Source organism: Notolepis coatsorum (assembly GCF_963971535.1).
Source record: "Notolepis coatsorum genome assembly, chromosome: 4".
NCBI classification, from domain to species: domain Eukaryota; kingdom Metazoa; phylum Chordata; class Actinopteri; order Aulopiformes; family Paralepididae; genus Notolepis; species Notolepis coatsorum.
In genome coordinates, this window is record NC_140168.1 from 73,623,012 (window position 1) to 73,641,818 (window position 18,807).

The following is an 18,807-nucleotide window of genomic DNA, read 5'->3' on the forward strand; positions in this document are numbered from 1 at the left end:
CGCAGCCTCTTTCTTTAGAGCTCAGCCTCTTTCTCTCTTTCTGTAGAGCTCACTCTCTTTCTGTAGAGCTCAGCCTCTTTCTCTCTTTCTGTAGAGCTCACTCTCTTTATGTAGAGCTCAGCCTCTTTCTGTAGAGCTCACTCTCTTTCTGTAGAGCTCAGCCTCTTTCTGTAGAGCTCAGCCTCTTTATGTAGAGCTCAGCCTCTTTCTGTAGAGCTCAGCCTCTTTCTCTCTTTCTGTAGAGCTCAGCCTCTTTCTCTCTCTCTGTAGAGCTCAGCCTCTTTCTGTTTAGGTAATATGTGTTGGTTGGAGTTGAGTGTGTTGTAGGGCTGTCCCCGACTAAGGATTTGGATAGTTGACTATGATTGGCCGAAATTAGCCGATAGTCGACTATTAGTCGACTATGAAAAAAAAAGAATGAAAAAAAAACGGAAGGCTTCTTGTCCTCTGCAAAAGCATGCAATTGGTCCACTGATGGATACATCTTGATATTTGTCTAGTCTAGTGTGTTCATTAGATGGGTGAAATCCTCTTTCAGTACCTCTGTGCCTGTTTTCTTAGGCAGTTAGCCTCTGGTATGCGTGCCATTAGCGTTAGCCACGCTTATAGGCCTCTTTTCTTTTGGAAAGAATGATATTCGACTAAGAGGTTGGCAGTCGACTACGGCTCCTTTCGATCGATAGTCGACTATTCGACTAATAGGGGTCAGCCCTAGTGTGTTGCTATTGCTGTTGCTGGCCACACCTCACCTCAGGCTCTGCCAAGAGAGCTCTGGAGAAATTCACAGTATAATACATTATTATATACCACAAGGTATTCTGAAGTGATGATCGGGGAGGGGCCAGGGTGTGCAGCATGGTGCAAATGCAAAAAGCTAGACGGCAGAGAGATCTAGAGAATGCTATGTGGCAACACAAGGATGCCTTTCTGCCTGTAATCTCTGCTGTGTGATCTTTGTCCCTGAAATGTTGAAACAATGACCAGGATGAATATATTTCACTATAGAATAAACACATGATCTATGGTGTGTAATCACTCTTTAAGTCATTGTTCTTTTGCTACTTTCCAGAATAAAGAGAAGGAGCGCATGCGAGAGCGTGAGAAGGAGGCGCGGGAGCGGGAGGCACGCTACAGCAACGGCCACCTCTACACCTCCCTCACAGTGTCGGGCACCACCCTCTGCTCCGCCTGCAACAAGAGCATCACCGCCAAGGAGGCGCTCAGCTGCCCCAGTGAGTACAGAGCACTTCATAGTGAAGACGTAGCAGACAGCAGTGAGTACAGAGCACTTCATAGTGAAGACGTAGCAGACAGCAGTGAGTACAGAGCACTTCATAGTGAAGACGTAGCAGACAGCAGTGAGTACAGAGCACTTCATAGTGAAGACGTAGCAGACAGCAGTGAGTACAGAGCACTTCATAGTGAAGACGTAGCAGACAGCAGTGAGTACAGAGCACTTCATAGTGAAGAAGTAGCAGACAGCAGTGAGTACAGAGCACTTCATATTGAAGACGTAGCAGACAGCAGTGAGTACAGAGCACTTCATAGTGAAGACGTAGCAGACAGCAGTGAGTACAGAGCACTTCATAGTGAAGACGTAGCAGACAGCAGTGAGTAAAGAGCACTTCATAGTGAAGACGTAGCAGACAGCAGTGAGTACAGAGCACTTCATATTGAAGACGTAGCAGACAGCAGTGAGTACAGAGCACTTCATAGTGAAGACGTAGCAGACAGCAGTGAGTACAGAGCACTTCATAGTGAAGACGTAGCAGACAGCAGTGAGTAAAGAGCACTTCATAGTGAAGACGTAGCAGACAGCAGTGAGTACAGAGCACTTCATAGTGAAGACGTAGCAGACAGCAGTGAGTACAGAGCACTTCATAGTGAAGACGTAGCAGACAGCAGTGAGTACAGAGCACTTCATAGTGAAGACGTAGCAGACAGCAGTGAGTACAGAGCACTTCATAGTGAAGACGTAGCAGACAGCAGTGAGTACAGAGCACTTCATAGTGAAGACGTAGCAGACAGCAGTGAGTACAGAGCACTTCATTGTTTTAATTAAGACCAACTTATCATGTTATGTATTAATCAGAGGGCACTGCTAAGCGTGGGTGTTTTGGTGCCTTCCATGTGGCTTCCTGCGGTCAAACTGGAACTAGAAGACATTTACAGGTTTCTTACCATCATCTCAACACTTGATTTCTACCATGGCATCATAGGGAACCATATAAGAGTGACATTGGCAGGCGTGTGCACACACAAACACAGCTTATTATTTACATTTAGTAATTTAGCTGACGCTTTTATCCAAAGCGACTTACAAATTGTCGGCAAGAGAGGTACCTCTCTCGCAACTAACGCTCAGTGGCATTGTTTATCAAATAGTAACAAGATTGAGTTTTACACTCTGAGTGCATAGTAGTATAGACATATTAGCGTGATATTTAGTAGTATACGCATAGTAGCATAGTAGTAGGGTGCATAGTACATACTGTAGTAAAAAGACAGTAAGAGGTGTGTTTTTAGTCGACAGTGGGAAATTGTACAGGTTTCAGGCTGTGGCAAGGACGAGAATAGCCTGCTTTGCTATGAGGACCCCCCCAGGGGCTCAGATAGGGGACAGGGGATAGGAGTGGGTCTGAGGCGGCCAGAAGATGCAGAGCATAGGGTCTTGAGGGTGTGTAGTTAGAGACCATTGACTGGAGGTAAGAGGGAGCGGATTCGTGCAGCTCTCTGAGACGTGGGGGTAACGTGGGCTGACGCAGGTAGGTTGGCGATCTTCTGCGCTTATTCCGACTTCCTGTTCCAGGACCGTGAACAGGAAGTGACATGGAATGAAAGCAGGGGATTCAGATGAGCAGAAGAAGAGTGCAGGAAAATCAAAGTTGCGTGGTAGACATGCAGAAACGGAAGAGAGAAAGGGAGAAGTTTAGATATCGTGCATAATGTCATGTGTTGTTGTGATTCCTCCTCTCGTTTTTTCTCTCCCAGCATGCAATGTCACCATCCACAACCGCTGCCGAGACACGTTGCCAAACTGTGCCAAGATGAAACAGAGGGTGAGCCTGAACGCAGCCCTTTCCTCTCCGACTCCAAGGCAATATTCATCTCTTGTGAAAATGAACTATAGTAAAAATAAATATAAGGTGTTAGGAAAGCGCACAAATGAAGGTTCCACACCGTAGGTGTCGTGGTCCCAGCGTGGGCCAAGGAGCCTCCATGCAGTGTTGGGAAAGTTCACTTTCTACATGAACTAGTTCAGTTCACAGTTCACACATTTTAAAATGAACTAGTTCAGTTCATAGTTCATAATAAAAGAATGTGAACTAAAGTTCATGGTTTCAAAAATGAACTACTTTAAAGTTTATAGTTTTTTTTTCAATACGTTGCTGCGAGCTATTATTTATTATATATATTATTATATATACAACCCATATAGAACCACAGACAGCAATCAGAATACTGGCATTTCCATCACACTGTGATTATTTATCAGTGTTTCCCCTACCATTGCCTTGAAGGGGCGGCCCGCGCCGTGCGTAACGAGTCTCTCTCTCGGCGCACAACACGCACACCGAAACCTTTCTGTGTGTGTGTGTGCGTGTGTGTGTGCGCGTGTGCGCCCGTCACAAATCTGGCACACTTTTGAACGAAGTTATACCGTGATAGAGCGCCGAGAATGAACGCGCTCACAATTACGTTCATCTAGCGGAAATACAGTACGTTCAGTTCATGTTCATTGAACACGTTCAGGTACATCACTGCCTACATGCATCTCTCTAAAAATGTGATTGTGCACAGGCTTACACAGCACCGCCAGTGAAACTCCTAGCTGTCAGGCGAAAAGAAGTGGCTGGTGTATCATCGGCCATCAGACTCGTCAACAGAGCCCATTGACGCCCCCCTAATCAATTAAAATTGAATATAGTATAAGATCTACATCCTGTTATCTGCACTGCACACTTTTTAGAACTGTATATAGTCATATTTTATCTTATTCTTATTCTATTTTATTCTTATTCTATGCACATTTTATTGTATTTATATTATTGGAAGCTGCTATGGTCGAGGAACCACAACAAATAGAATTGCACTCTTTCTTTGCTGTAAGGTACTGAAATACGTGACAATAAAGGAATCTGAATCTGAATCTGAATCAGAGGAGGCATGTGGTAGTCTACACCCTCCACAGACTGACAGAGGAGGCATGTGGTAGTCTACACCCTCCACAGACTGACAGAGGAGACATGTGGTAGTCTACACCCTCCACAGACTGACAGAGGAGACATGTGGTAGTCTACACCCTCCACAGACTGACAGAGGAGGCATGTGGTAGTCTACACCCTCCACAGACTGACAGAGGAGACATGTGGTAGTCTACACCCTCCACAGACTGACAGAGGAGACATGTGGTAGAGGAGACATGTGGTAGTCTACACCCTCCACAGACTGACAGAGGAGACATGTGGTAGTCTACACCCTCCACAGACTGACAGAGGAGACATGTGGTAGTCTACACCCTCCACAGACTGACAGAGGAGACATGTGGTAGTCTACACCCTCCACAGACTGACAGAGGAGACATGTGGTAGTCTACACCCTCCACAGACTGACAGAGGGTAGTGTAAGACCAGGACTGTGACACCCATGGGGAATTACTCTATACTGACCTCTACCCTCTACTGACCTCTACTATATACTGACCTCTACTATATACTGACCTCTACTATATACTGACCTCTACTATATACTGACCTCTACCCTCTACTGACCTCTACTATATACTGACCTCTACTCTATACTGACCTCTACTATATACTGACCTCTACTATATACTGACCTCTACTATATACTGACCTCTACTATATACTGACCTCTACTATACTGACCTCTACTCTACTGACCTCTACTATATACTGACCTCTACTATATACTGACCTCTACTATATACTGACCTCTACTATACTGACCTCTACTCTACTGACCTCTACTATACTGACCTCTACTATACTGACCTCTACTATATACTGACCTCTACTATACTGACCTCTACTCTATACTGACCTCTACTATACTGACCTCTACTATATACTGACCTCTACTATATACTGACCTCTACTCTATACTGACCTCTACTATATACTGACCTCTACTATACTGACCTCTACTATATACTGACCTCTACTCTATACTGACCTCTACTATATACTGACCTCTACTATATACTGACCTCTACTATATACTGACCTCTACTATATACTGACCTCTACTATATACTGACCTCTACTCTATACTGACCTCTACTATATACTGACCTCTACTATATACTGACCTCTACTATATACTGACCTCTACTATATACTGACCTCTACTACTGACCTCTACTATATACTGACCTCTACTATATACTGACCTCTACTATATACTGACCTCTACTATATACTGACCTCTACTATACTGACCTCTACTATATACTGACCTCTACTATATACTGACCTCTACTCTATACTGACCTCTACTATATACTGACCTCTACTCTATACTGTCCTCTACTTTTTCCTGACCACAGCAGCAGAAGATTGCTCTCATGAGGAACAACTCAGCCCTGCAGAATGTCACTCTACGCAATAAAAGTAAGATCTTGTTCCTCTCTCCATCTCTCTCCATCTCTCTGTCCATCCATCTATCTCTCTCCATCTCTCTCTGTCCATCCATCTCTCTCTCCATCTTTCTCTCTCCATCTCCCCTCTCTCTCTCTCTCTCTCTCTCTCTCTCTCTCTCTCTCTCTCTCTCTCTCTCTCTCTCTCTCTCTCACACACACACACACACACACACACACACACACACACACACACACACACACACACACACACACACACACACACACACACACACACACACACATTCACATTCACACAGACATCTACAGACAAATGTTTTATTAGTATTTGTACTGACTGAGTTTTTTATATCTTGATATCTTAATATCCCTCCCTCCCTCCCTCCCTCCCTCCCTCCCTCCCTCCCTCCCTCCCTCCATCCCTCCCTCCCTCCCTCCATCCCTCCCTCCCTCCTTCCCTCCTTCCCTCCTTCTCTACTGCTCCTCCTCCCTCCCTCTCTCTACTCCTGCCTCCATGTCTCTTCCTCCTCCCTCCTGTAGCTCCCATCATGAGGGAGCGTCCCAGCTCAGCAATCTACCACTCAGACAACCTGAGGCAGTCCCTGCTGGGCTCACGGCGCGGCCGCTCCAGCCTGTCCCTCTCCAAGAGCGTCTCCACCAATAACATCGCAGGGTGAGTCTCACTTCCACCTGTCCCATTGGCTCATGATTCAAGATGGTGGTGCTGGAGGGGGGTGCTAAGGGACTGGCCACATGTATTGCGTTAAATTATTTCTAAATGTTTTGTTTATCTACAGAACTCTCCAGCATAGCTACAGTCAGACACCTTTTTGATGCACAAAGAAAGCAGGCTATTGGCCATATTCAGATCCTATTCCAATTAAACTTTTTACAGGCATTTTAATCTTACATGAATTAAGCTTTTAATGTGCTTGAGTGTCCCTGTTCCCATGAATAAACCAGGAGTATAGTAGTACCATTATTGGCCCGGATATAAGACTCTGCCCCGCAAATTATACCAATCAAAAGGGGGGTTGTCAGGGTCTAGATTTTGGTGGTGTCAGTCAGAACCTTTTGTGAGTCTATAGTATTACTTTTGTGAGTCTATATAGTATTATTTTTGTGAGTTTATAGTATTACCTTTGTGAGTCTATAGTATTACTTTTGTGAGTCTATAGTATTACTTTTGTGAGTCTATAGTATTACTTTTGTGAGTCTATATTATTACTTTTGTGAGTCTATAGTATTACTTTTGCGAGACTATAGTATTACCTTTCTAGTCCACATTCTTATTATGCAGTAATTTTTTTTTTTTAACTGATCTATTGGAATTTAACTTGAACCTTTCAATCTACGCATGACCTCTGCCTCATCTTTATATGTTTGTATGTCTGGACACAAGCATGAATATTGCTGCCCGTAGTGATCATTCACGGGTGTGTATTTCAGTGCTTCCTGTAACCATTCGTTGTTTTGTTTTTTTATGTGTGTGTTTTGTGGTGTTTGCTATTTGGGTGTGTTCGTGGGGATATGTGTTTTAAGAGTGTAACTCTCGTGACTTCACTGTATGTCTGTTTCAACGTTCTTTTTTTAGTGAATATTGTGTACGTCCCAAGTAATCTTTTTAAATATTTTTTCATACTTATTTTTCATACTCGTGCTTATATCTTTAGTATATTACCGGTAAGTGTGTTAAAACTATATTTCTACTCATATTTACTTTTCTGAGAGTATACTTGTAATGTATTGTTGGTACTTGTTATGTGCTTGCATGTACTAATTCAAAGTACATGTTTAGTATGATATTAATATGCTGTAAATGTAATCAGACAAAAAAGAAATTTTAAACTGAGATGTTTACCAAACTTAAATTGTACTTTAGTAAAGTTATTAAAAGTGTACTATTTTGGTAAGCAAAAGTAATCAAAAAATACATCACAAGTATAATTTAACATTTAAAATATATTTAAGTACATCTTAAGTACTTAGTACAACTTTAGTTAATACAATTTCTGACTACATAAAAAGTATATTAACATATACACGTACCGTATATATTTTTTTTACTTGGGGTGTGTGTCTGTTGCCTACTTGCCTGTTTATGGGATGACTCTGTATATCACATATCACATTCACATGTATCTGTTGACTTGTGTGAGTTTCATTAAAGGAACACGCCAACATTATGGGAGATAATGCTTACCACCTTTACCAGTCAGACAAGAAGATAGATACCAATTTCCTCTCTGTACGTTCAGTAAAAAGCGATCTGGCTGCAAGCTAGTCTTATCTTAGCACAAATTAATGGAAGTGGATATGGACCAGCTAGCTTAGCTGTTGGCCAAAAACACCTCTCCCAGAATTTTAAGCTAGGCTAGTCTTCCGTATCCGCTTCCATTAATTTGTGCCAGATAGCTTTCTACTGAACGCACAGAGAGGAAACTGGTATCTTCTCGTCTGACTCTGGAGAAGATGCTAAGCGCATTTCCCATAATGTCTGTGTGTTCCTCTAACATATTTACCACTACTCATTTGCATTCGATGCATGTTTCATGTATGAATGTGTGTTTGTGTTGGCATGCATATGTACGTATATATCTGTGTGTGTGTGTGTGTGTGTGTGTGTGTGTGTGTGTGTGTGTGTGTGTGTGTGTGTGTGTGTGTGTGTGTGTGTGTGTGTCCTGCTCTACTGCTGGATGCTGCAGGAGCCTGAATGATGACTGTCCCCTGGGGCTACGCAGGATACTGTCCCAGTCCACCGAGTCCCTCAACTTTAGGAACAGAGCCGTGTCCATGGAGTCGCTGAACGACGAGGGTAAAGCCTTTCAACACAGGGGTGTAATTATGGGGGGGGGGGGGGGGGGACACGGGGGACATGTCCCCTGCATGGTTTCAGAAGGCAGTTATTGTCCCCCGCACTTTTTTACCGTCCAAAACAATGTTACACGATAATAAACGGAGACGCGACGCGGCACTAGGACCATACGGGAAAAAACGGCTGCTTGTTCCCTCTCTGAGCTCAGGTCTCTGACGACCTGAGCTATATTGTTATGCAAAGACCACCTTAGAAAGTATTCTACTTCCGTTCGTAAGCACAGAATTTAGAATGTGTGCACGCACAAAAAAAACTGGATTTATCACACGTGCGTACACAGGTCCTACGCACAGTTGTCTTGATAAATATCACCTTGCTCCTAAGCTGGAGCTTGTGCACTGTTTTAAGTATTTGCATACCAGAACCGCCCCGATTAACCATATACGGTAATGGCACACCACCCCCATGAAATGTGGAAAAGTGGACTAACCCGAGCGAACTCTGAGAGACTTCACTGAGAGCGAGATTGATCACCGAGGTCCAACCAACAAATTGAACGTATACAGCATTTCCCGTTGTGAACAATCTTATTTGGAAACATGACACACAGAATAATAGTATTTAGCGTTTTATTTTAAACAATATTTAATCGTATGATTATAGATATTTTTTGAGAATAAATAAATCCAATGAAGTTGCCAAGTTCACAGACAACTCCGCTGAGGAGGGAGCGTGCAGACTGCAGACTATCTTCGGTGCGCCGGGAGCCAAGGATGTTGACTGACCCAGTCCTGCTACAGAACCAGCACATTGACAGAAATAAATTACAAGCTGACCCGACATTAAGCACTGTAATGACTGAAATTAAATCAATTTCAGCACGCCAACTCTGCGCTCTACAATGCCTATTATGTGCGCTCGTCATGAGCCCGTGGTTCTGGTCAGAGTCATTATGGCTTCAGTGGATAACCCTGATCTGCATTTAAGTGATGTTTTAGATACCCCAGTAATAACATTACAATTGAATTAAATACAATTAGGCCTGAATGAGACTCCGGCCACCGGCACATTATCAGCCAAAATGCGCATCGCAGATTATCTGTACATTGACCGAGTGGAATCCCGTTCACATTACTGGATTTGTTTATTGATGGAGCAAACTCTGAGAGATTGTTCACAGAGGCGCTGCCGAACCAAGATATAATATGATGTGTATAATATAATGTGTGTAGAGGCATATGATACAATCTATTTTGTTGTTGGTATTAGGTAGCCTATATGAATTACATATAATAGCAGCCAGCCTACATTATGCAACAGTAACTTGCGCATATATAATAACACACAGCCCTGCGAAGCCTGCATACAGTAAACTAACTTGATCATTAATCTAGCTGTTGTATCTTTACGCTTATGAAAACATTAAATAATATGTATAGGCTATAGGCCGTCGCTTTAGCCTATATTCTCAAATTGCATTTAATGGCTATCCGAGTCCTCGATATCCTCGCGGACGGACCAGTATACCTTTATATCATATCATATTCATATTCATATCATAGTTTACTCTATCAGCATACCAGCATGTAATACGTTCTTTGTTAGAACTCAACTCGTTATTATTTTGCGCATTGATTGCAGAAATACGGGAACGTTTTGATTTAGGCTTTGACATTGTAAAACTAAATAAGTGAAATTCTGTAAGCAGAATACAAGTCATGATATCACCCACACGATATATGCTCTGTGTCCAGAGCATGTATGCTTTTCATTAATTTAAGACACATTTATTGCAAGGGTTTTGTATACACATACACTCAACAAATAACCTCAGTCTGTTCTCGTTGCAATGCGTTTTTTATTCTTTCTTATAGGAAGGGGGAAGAACACTATATCGTGGGTGTTCATATGACTTGTATTCTGCTTACAGCTTCGGGGTTCCACTTATTACGTTTAACAATGGCAAAGCCTTTTAAATATAATCAAAACTTTCCCGTATTTCTGCAATATATTCGCAAAATAATAACGAGTTGAGTTACGCGGAGCACAGTCAGTGCTTATTTCCGCGTTGTAAAAGTATTCTACCACCGGCGCCAGCTACGCATGGTCCGACCTGTGCTTAAATATACGCACAAAGTCAAGCACAAGTTCAAATTGACAAATCCCACACTTTGCTTAGAAATGATCGTACACACGGGTTACGCACATATCTGTGCGTACGCCACGTTGATAAATGAGGGCCCAGGTGAGTACTTGGAGTAGCCAGGTGAGTACTTGGAGTAGCCAGGTGAGTACTTGGAGTAGCCAGGTGAGTACTTGGCGAGGGACGAGCCATTGGCTTGTGACAAAATCATCTAATTTGCGTGTCATTTGTGACGCGTGTTGCAGTTGAACGCCAGACAGAGGTGGCTGCTCTTTGTCTCAGAATAAACAACCAAGCCGCCAAGTACGCACCTGGCTACTTGTCTTTGCATAACAATAGCTCAGGCCAATGTATCGTCGCAGCCAATGTAAATGGATCAAGCAAATAAATGTGGCCTATCTGATCAGGGTCTTCAAATATGATGTCTGGGGGCGCATACAGACAGTGAAATGAGGGTGCTGGCCATGCCGCGTCTATATTAATCCCAGCCGAAGAGTGCAAGAGCGCTTCCGCATTCTTCCCCATTCGCCGGTAAGCATTGCGCATTTCCTTTTCCTTCGCCCAGGTGCTCGCCGCGCATGCGCATGAGGTCCTCGCTTGGTTCAGACGCCCCATTCAACACGGTTAATCACAGATGCCAGAACGCGCCATATTAAAGCCTTTGGTTCATATTAGCAACGCTGGTCGCAACGCTGGTCAATCACATTAACGCTGGTCAATCACATTAATCACAGAACACGCCATATTAAAGCGCTAATACGGTATATATATATTATATATATATTATAATATATATACGCGATGGACGCAGCAGGCGATGTTTGCATACTTCATATATGTGTGATTGATTGATTGAACACTTTATTAACAGATTGCAGAATGGGTACAGTACAGTACAGCTCAATACATACAATTGTTAAGGGGATGCAGACCAGAGAAAGACTTTCGTCTTGTTTACATCAGGGTCCCCCATTTTCAATTCATCGTAACATATATGACATACAGATAGACAGTACTGCTACATCTATACATTTATGACATACCAGATTTGTCTACCTATTCTTGCTGTCATTACATCCATGTATGTGATTGATTGATTGATTGAAAAGTTTATTAACAGATTGCAGAATGGGTACAGTACAGTACAGCTCAATGTGCATCTTCTGTGTTTGTTTCCTTATCAATTGCAGGTATGAAAAGTACCTGCGGTACATTGAGCGCCTCTACAGTCGCAGAGAGTGCTGGGCACTCAGTTACCGGGGCGCTGGGCACTCAGTTACCGGGGCGCTGGGCACTCAGTTACCGGGGCGCGCGCGGTCTCCTCACCCGGGGAAATAACACAAACAATTATGCTGAAGCAGCGATGCGGTTATGTGGTCCTCGTTTGGATAATATGTAAAGTACAGTTGACAGCTGCTTTGTGTTAACGTTGCAATGTACAGGGAAATAACGTCATGGCGTTGCGAGTGAATCTGGTCCGCGTCGCGATAATATACATGTATTCCATTTCGGCGTCTGAGCGGGGGGAAAAGAAAATGCGCATTTGCAGGGCGTTACCGGGGCCAATCAGGGCAAAATGCGGAAGCACTCTTGCACTCTTCGGCTGGGATTAATATAGACGCGGCCATGCCTGCTTTGTAGATAATAAATAGCGCGATATCTCTCTCTCTCTCTCTCTCTCTCTCTCTCTCTCTCTCTCTCTCTCTCTCTCTCTCTCTCTCTCTCTCTCTCTCTCTCTCTCTCTCTCTCTCTCTCTCTCTCTCTCTCACACACACACACACACAACGTAGTACGCACGTTCCGAGACTCGCACGGCGTTATGACTTGTCATAAGTGAATTGTATAGAAACAACTCACCAAAATTGACTATTGCACAACTGATTAAAAAAAAATCGACGAATTTTACTGAAACGACGCCACTGTGACCACGCCCCCAAATGTGTCCCCTCCACCATTGAAAACAAAATTACGCCCTTGTTTCAACATGTCCTTTATTTTTTATGGATACAAAATGTATTATATTTGTATGAAATATTAGCTCATTTGAGTATGTTAAAGGTGCTATAAATACAATTTGTATGTATCTATAGCATTTTATTTTTGTATAATACATCCACAGAGCCTTGGTGCAGATTAAAAGTATTGCTTTTCTCCCACAGAAAGTATTTATTAATGAATTTATCATTTAAAAAAAAATGTGCAGGTCCAAAATGAATGTTTACATGTTGCAGGCATGTATCCCCTCCCTAATTCCCATTTACCCACATGGAATGCCCCTGATTGGACTATAGAACCTTTAATAACAATGTCAATTTTTTTTTTAATCCAAATGCAATGTGCAAAGTTTCACTCAGATAGAATGAAAGGGGGGGAAACGATGCTGATTTATTTAGCATATAATCTCATACACATCCAAAAACAGTTTTGCACACATTCACAGATCAATGAAATTGTGTAGATGAAAAATAGCAACACCAAGTGTCTTCATTTACTCTCAATAACTGTCAAACTAAATGAATGTGTGAAAAACTGTTAAGAGTTTTTGGATGTGTGTGAGATTATGTGCAAAATAAATCAGCCAAGTGCCACAAGAAATAAACAAAATATGATAATCGGTACATTTCTCCATCACATTAAGCGGTGTTGCCGTGTCTTCAGGGGAAGTGTACTATGCCACAATGCTGGAGGAGATGGAGATCGAGGGGCGGGACTTCGAGGCCGACTCATGGAGCATGGCGGTAGATTCCTCCTATCTGCAGACCCACCGCAAAGACATCATCAAGAGGCAGGACGTCATCTATGGTTTGTTGGGTTTTTATGTCCTTTATTCTTCTCTTCTCTTCTCTTCTCTTCTCTTCTCTTCTCTTCTCTTCTCTTCTCTTCTCTTCTCTTCTCTTCTCTTCTCTTCTCTTCTCTTCTCTTCTTCATTAACTTTACCGGTATGTGTAAATGTACTTAGGATCCTGATTTCAAACGTGGTCATAATGAAAATGTCAATGTTCCCACAATGACATTTGGTCCCCTCCAGATGAGTTTTAGAAATAAATACAGAATAAAAAGGAAAATACAGACTTTTAGAGTTCAGTTCAGATATTTTTTATTTCGGGTTTTGGACACATAACAATGGTCATTCCATAAATCGCCAACGTTTTAACAGCTGCTATTGCAGCATTGTCCAATTGTCCGAAAAGGGCTAGGGAGAAGCACTAGGCTTGTCGGGCCCTACCCCTGAAGTCTTACGTTTATTTTTTTATTTACATACATAGTACATACATATAGTACATTACAGTATAGTATACGTGCAGTATATAATAGTATATAGTATATAATAGTGTATACAACACATATATAATGTGATATGAGATATATAGTACATGATATATACAATATAATATAGTACCATAATATAATAGTATATAGTGTAAATATAGTTTACTGTAATATAATATACAAATTAATTATAATATGATTATATAATGTAATATGATATAACATATCATATGTATTTTTTAATTAATTAAATGCAATTAAAGCTCTTCCTCCCTTCTGTACCTATCAAAATAGATTTTTTTTAGTCTAGATTTGAATTGATATATGTTTTCACAATATTTTTGTTGATCCTCGAGTCTAGCCCATTCCACAGGGTGGCTCCGTAAGAGGAGATACACATTATTTTCAGGTTTGTTTTCATCACAGGTTTTTTGAAGTTCAATGGTCCTTTTTTAAATTAAATCCCCCCTCTTTATCCAGAAATTTGCTTCTTACATTTACCGGTAATTGATTATTTCTTGCTTTGTACATAACTTGCAGAGTTTTAAAGTTATCAATATATCAATGAACTTCAAAATATGTGATTGTAGAAACAGTGTGTGTGTGTGGTCCCGATATCCTGCATTGTTTATTACTCTTACTGCTCTTTTGTGTAGGATAGTCAATGTATTTATGGTTGTTTTGTATGTGTTACATTGAATAACAATTTGTATTTCCACCAAGTTGTTCAATAAACACCTTTAACCCTCGTACCACCCCCCCCCCCACAGAGCTCATCCAGACAGAGCTGCACCACGTGCGCACGCTACGGATCATGGACGGCGTGTTCCGGCAGGGCATGCTGGAGGAGGTGCAGCTGGAGCCCGGCGTGGTGCACGCCATCTTCCCCTGCCTGGACCGGCTGACGGCGCTGCACTCGCGCTTCCTGGCGCAGCTCCTACTCCGACGCAACCACAGCATGGGGCCCGGCTCCGCCTACAACTTCACCATCCACCAGCTGGGAGACGTGCTGCTGGAGCAGGTGACCTCAGGTTCCAACGACACCGCGGCTTCCTGCACAAACACACTGTGTGAAAACCTGGAATATTCCTGTGGGATCTCTCCTGGCGACGCTCTCTCCCTGTCTGTCTGACTCTTCTGTGTGTCTGTCTGTCTGTCTCTCCTCTCTCCCCGTCTGTCTGTCTCTCCTCTCTCTCCCTGTCTCCCTGTCTGTCTGTCTGTCTGTCTGTCTGTCTGTCTGTCTCTCCTCTCTCCCCGTCTGTCTGTCTCTCCTCTCTCTCCCTGTCTTCTCCCTGTCTGTCTGTCTGTCTGTCTGTCTGTCTGTCTGTCTGTCTCTCCTCTCTACCCGTCTGTCTGTCTCTCCTCTCTCCCCGTCTGTCTGTCTCTCCTCACTCTCCCTGTTTTCTCCCTGTCTGTCTGTCTGTCTGTCTGTCTGTCTGTCTGTCTCTCCTCTCTCCCCGTCTGTCTGTCTCTCCTCACTCTCCCTGTTTTCTCCCTGTCTGTCTGTCTGTCTGTCTGTCTGTCTGTCTGTCTGTCTGTCTGTCTGTCTGTCTGTCTGTCTGTCTGTCTGTCTGTCTCTCCTCTCTACCCGTCTGTCTGTCTCTCCTCTCTCCCCGTCTGTCTGTCTCTCCTCACTCTCCCTGTTTTCTCCCTGTCTGTCTGTCTGTCTGTCTCTCCTCTCTACCCGTCTGTCTGTCTCTCCTCTCTCCCCATCTGTCTGTCTCTCCTCACTCTCCCTGTTTTCTCCCTGTCTGTCTGTCTGTCTGTCTGTCTGTCTGTCTGTCTGTCTGTCTGTCTGTCTGTCTGTCTCTCCTCTCTACCCGTCTGTCTGTCTCTCTTCACTCTCCCTGTCTTCTCCCTGTCTGTCGTCTGTCTGTCTCTCCTCTCTCCCCGTCGGTCTGTCTCTCGTGTCCCCCCCCCCCCGTCTGTCTGTCTGTCTGTCTGTCTGTCTGTCTGTCTGTCTGTCTCTCCTCTCTCTCCCTGTCTTCTCCCTGTCTCTCTGTCTGTCTGTCTCTCCTCTCTCCCCGTCTGTCTGTCTCTCGTGTGTCCCCCCCGTCTGTCTGTCTGTCTGTCTGTCTGTCTGTCTCTCCTATCTCCCCATCTGTCTGTCTGTCTGTCTCTCCTCTGTCTGTCTGTCTGCCTGCCTGTCTGTCTGTCTGTCTGTCTGTCTGTCTGTCTGTCTGTCTGTCTGTCTGTCTGTCTGTCTGTCTGTCTCTCCTCTGTCTGTCTGTCTGTCTGTCTGCCTGCCTGTCTGTCTGTCTGTCTCTTCTCTCTCCCCGTCTGTCTGTCTGTCCCTCCTCTGTTGTTGTTGAGTTTATAGGACTAGATAGTACAATCCCTTAGATAATCAGCACTTTGTATTGAATGGGGTAGTGGTAAAAGCTTCACTGGGGTCTTCAGGTGGGCACCCTCCTTCATTGGTGTTTCGTTGACAGGCCCACGACACCTCCGAAGGGCTCAACGGCAACACCTGGCGTCCCAGGTGTGCCCCCCTCTGCTTTTACCCCTCGATGGTCATTTTGCAGCCCAGTTGGGGTCCTTTCTCTTAATACATAGCCATCTGCTGCTTCGTTCGGCAGCCTATGACAGTGTTTTGACAGCTTGTCGGAACGCCTGTCCTCGCACTCCCATCCCCTTAACACATCCACCGCCAATCCCGTTGTACAGCGTGTTTGCCGGCCATGCGAATTCTGCCAAACCACGCTGTACAGCGATATTGAGATCATATTAAATGTTTTCGCCATGGCATTCATAATTCCGCCACCCAGCCTCTGGTGATATAGTACAATAGTGCAACGCCTCAATACCGCCGCCTGGTGGATGATCGGACGAGTTACAACCGGAAGTGGCCATCGGTGCATCTGGGAAATCCGTCCGGCAGTCACATATCGTTGCGGGACTACAGACAAACACTGGCGTGCATTTGGATCGCTGCCATAACTCAATAATCGATATGATTTGGGCGTTTATTGCGCCATACAAACCGGAAATTGATCTAGTAGATCGACGTCAAATAAGTGGGATCTTTTTCCTCCAGTCTCATCGGCGAACGGTAAGAGGACAGTAACGTTACTTTCAGCTTGATTGTTTATTCTTTTCACTGCAAACCGATCAGATCAATATATCACCCATACTACATAAAGCATTTACTGACGATCACGGAATTATAAACGACCCCTCCCCCCCTTTCATCCGTGCATGATGAATAATAACGTATACGATCATGTACAGTTTAATTTTTGATAATCTATATATGCGTTTATGCCTATAACTCACATTCTATGAATTACTGCAGAAAACGATAAAAACATACTTATATTCTAGAAGGTATTTTTGGAAGAATCTATGAATGAAAAAGTATAACGTTCCTACATCCTGAACGATAGATAATCGATGTTGAATGGGCCATAGTAATGTCAATTTAGCAATACAATTTAAAAAGTTATAGCCCTGCAAAGAAGGTGAACATCTCCATAGGCTTAGAGTGGTGGCAGTGAGCCTACATTGATGGATAGAAGCGTGGCAGGGAATGTGTTAAGAAGCTTGGTTGTGGAAATGGCAACAAATCCTCTACACCCAACCTCAACCGGAAGCACCTGGGCACGCCAGCCGTGTTGTTCTGCCTCGGCTACTATGTCGGAGTACCTCAGTCGTTTACGTTCATATGCTTCACCAACTGCAGCCTCCCATGGTACAGTTAGTTCTATAATGAATACAGACTTCTGGGAGGTTGATCACAAGACCAGGTCTGGCCTGAGGTTAGTTGTAATTATCTCAGGCGGAAAGATTAGTTTCTGGTCTAAGTCAACCTGCATTCTCCAGTCCCGGGCAGTGTCTAGGAGGGTTGCTTCTACTCTTGCAGATGGGTTTGCTGGTAGCTGTCCTGCTCTTACAAAGGAGGTGGTGTTTGAGTGTCTAGGCATTGGGGGAGGGAGGGCATTATTGGTAGTTCTCCTTCCTTCCAGGGTGATCGCCAGTTGTCTTAGGACCTGGTTGTGTCGCCCTTGTGACAAACTGATTTTGCAGCCGGTGAGGATGTGCCTCAGTGTTGCGGGGGTTTGGCAAAGCGCACAAGAAGGATCTTCTCCAAACCACTGGTTTAGGTTCTTGGGCGTGGGAAGAACATCATAGGTGGCTCTGATGATGAAGCTGATTTGGCTTCCTTCCATCTCCCAAAGATCCTTCCATGTGAGCTTACGATGCTGACATATATATAATAAGAACAATTCACTTTGTTACCCAATGGAATGTTGAAGTCATCATTGTTTGTTGGTTTAAAGGCTTATTGATAACTAAGGACAGCACACACACACGTGGAAACACACACATACAAATATGCTAACAGGAATACAATACAATCTGAATTAAAGGCATACTGTACTGTGTTTCAGGCCAAAGGCGAGGCTCCATTATATTGTGACAAATCCGGTGAGGACCAGACTCGTCATGGTTCAAATACAAACAAATTCAAAAGGTCCACACAAGAGCAATATCAATCAATACGAATATTTCTTGAATTAAGGCAAAAATCCAGTTTGATAAGCAAGAGAATGGTCATAGGCAGTCCGTGGGTCAAAAACACAAAACAGGCTCTCGTACAGAAAAAGGGATTGTTCGGTCCAGGGTAGTCGTCCGGTCCAGGGTCAGTACACAAGGGAGATTCTACCTCTCACCGTCACAACTCTGAATACTAAATCTCGCTCTCTCTACACCACAACTCCAACTCCTACTCCGCTCAACTCACTCCTCTCTATCTCAGTGTTAATGTAGTGTGTGGGACGATTGTGTGTGCACATGAGGTGTGTGTCAACTAGGGATGCTCGATATTGGCTTTTTTACCGATATCGATATACCGATAATGTCCAACTCTTAATTTCCGATACCGATATCAACCGATACCGATATATGCAGGGTTTCCCCCACCAAAAAACGGAATAATTTCAGGTAATTAACATTACA

General features: G+C 43.6%; 1 protein-coding gene across 3 annotated transcripts in view; it reads left to right on the top strand.

The window, feature by feature from the left end:
• arhgef2a (Rho guanine nucleotide exchange factor (GEF) 2a) overlaps positions 1–18,807 on the top strand; it is a 178,048-nt gene that overhangs the window by 119,593 nt on the left and 39,648 nt on the right. For all 3 annotated transcript variants that reach the window (XM_084312713.1, XM_084312714.1, XM_084312715.1), the window contains 7 exons: positions 1,070–1,232; positions 2,992–3,059; positions 5,570–5,633; positions 6,161–6,293; positions 8,326–8,435; positions 13,237–13,380; positions 14,619–14,869. In XM_084312713.1, the coding sequence (XP_084168839.1) occupies positions 1,070–1,232; positions 2,992–3,059; positions 5,570–5,633; positions 6,161–6,293; positions 8,326–8,435; positions 13,237–13,380; positions 14,619–14,869 (933 nt within the window). The remainder of the gene's footprint in view (positions 1–1,069; positions 1,233–2,991; positions 3,060–5,569; positions 5,634–6,160; positions 6,294–8,325; positions 8,436–13,236; positions 13,381–14,618; positions 14,870–18,807) is intronic.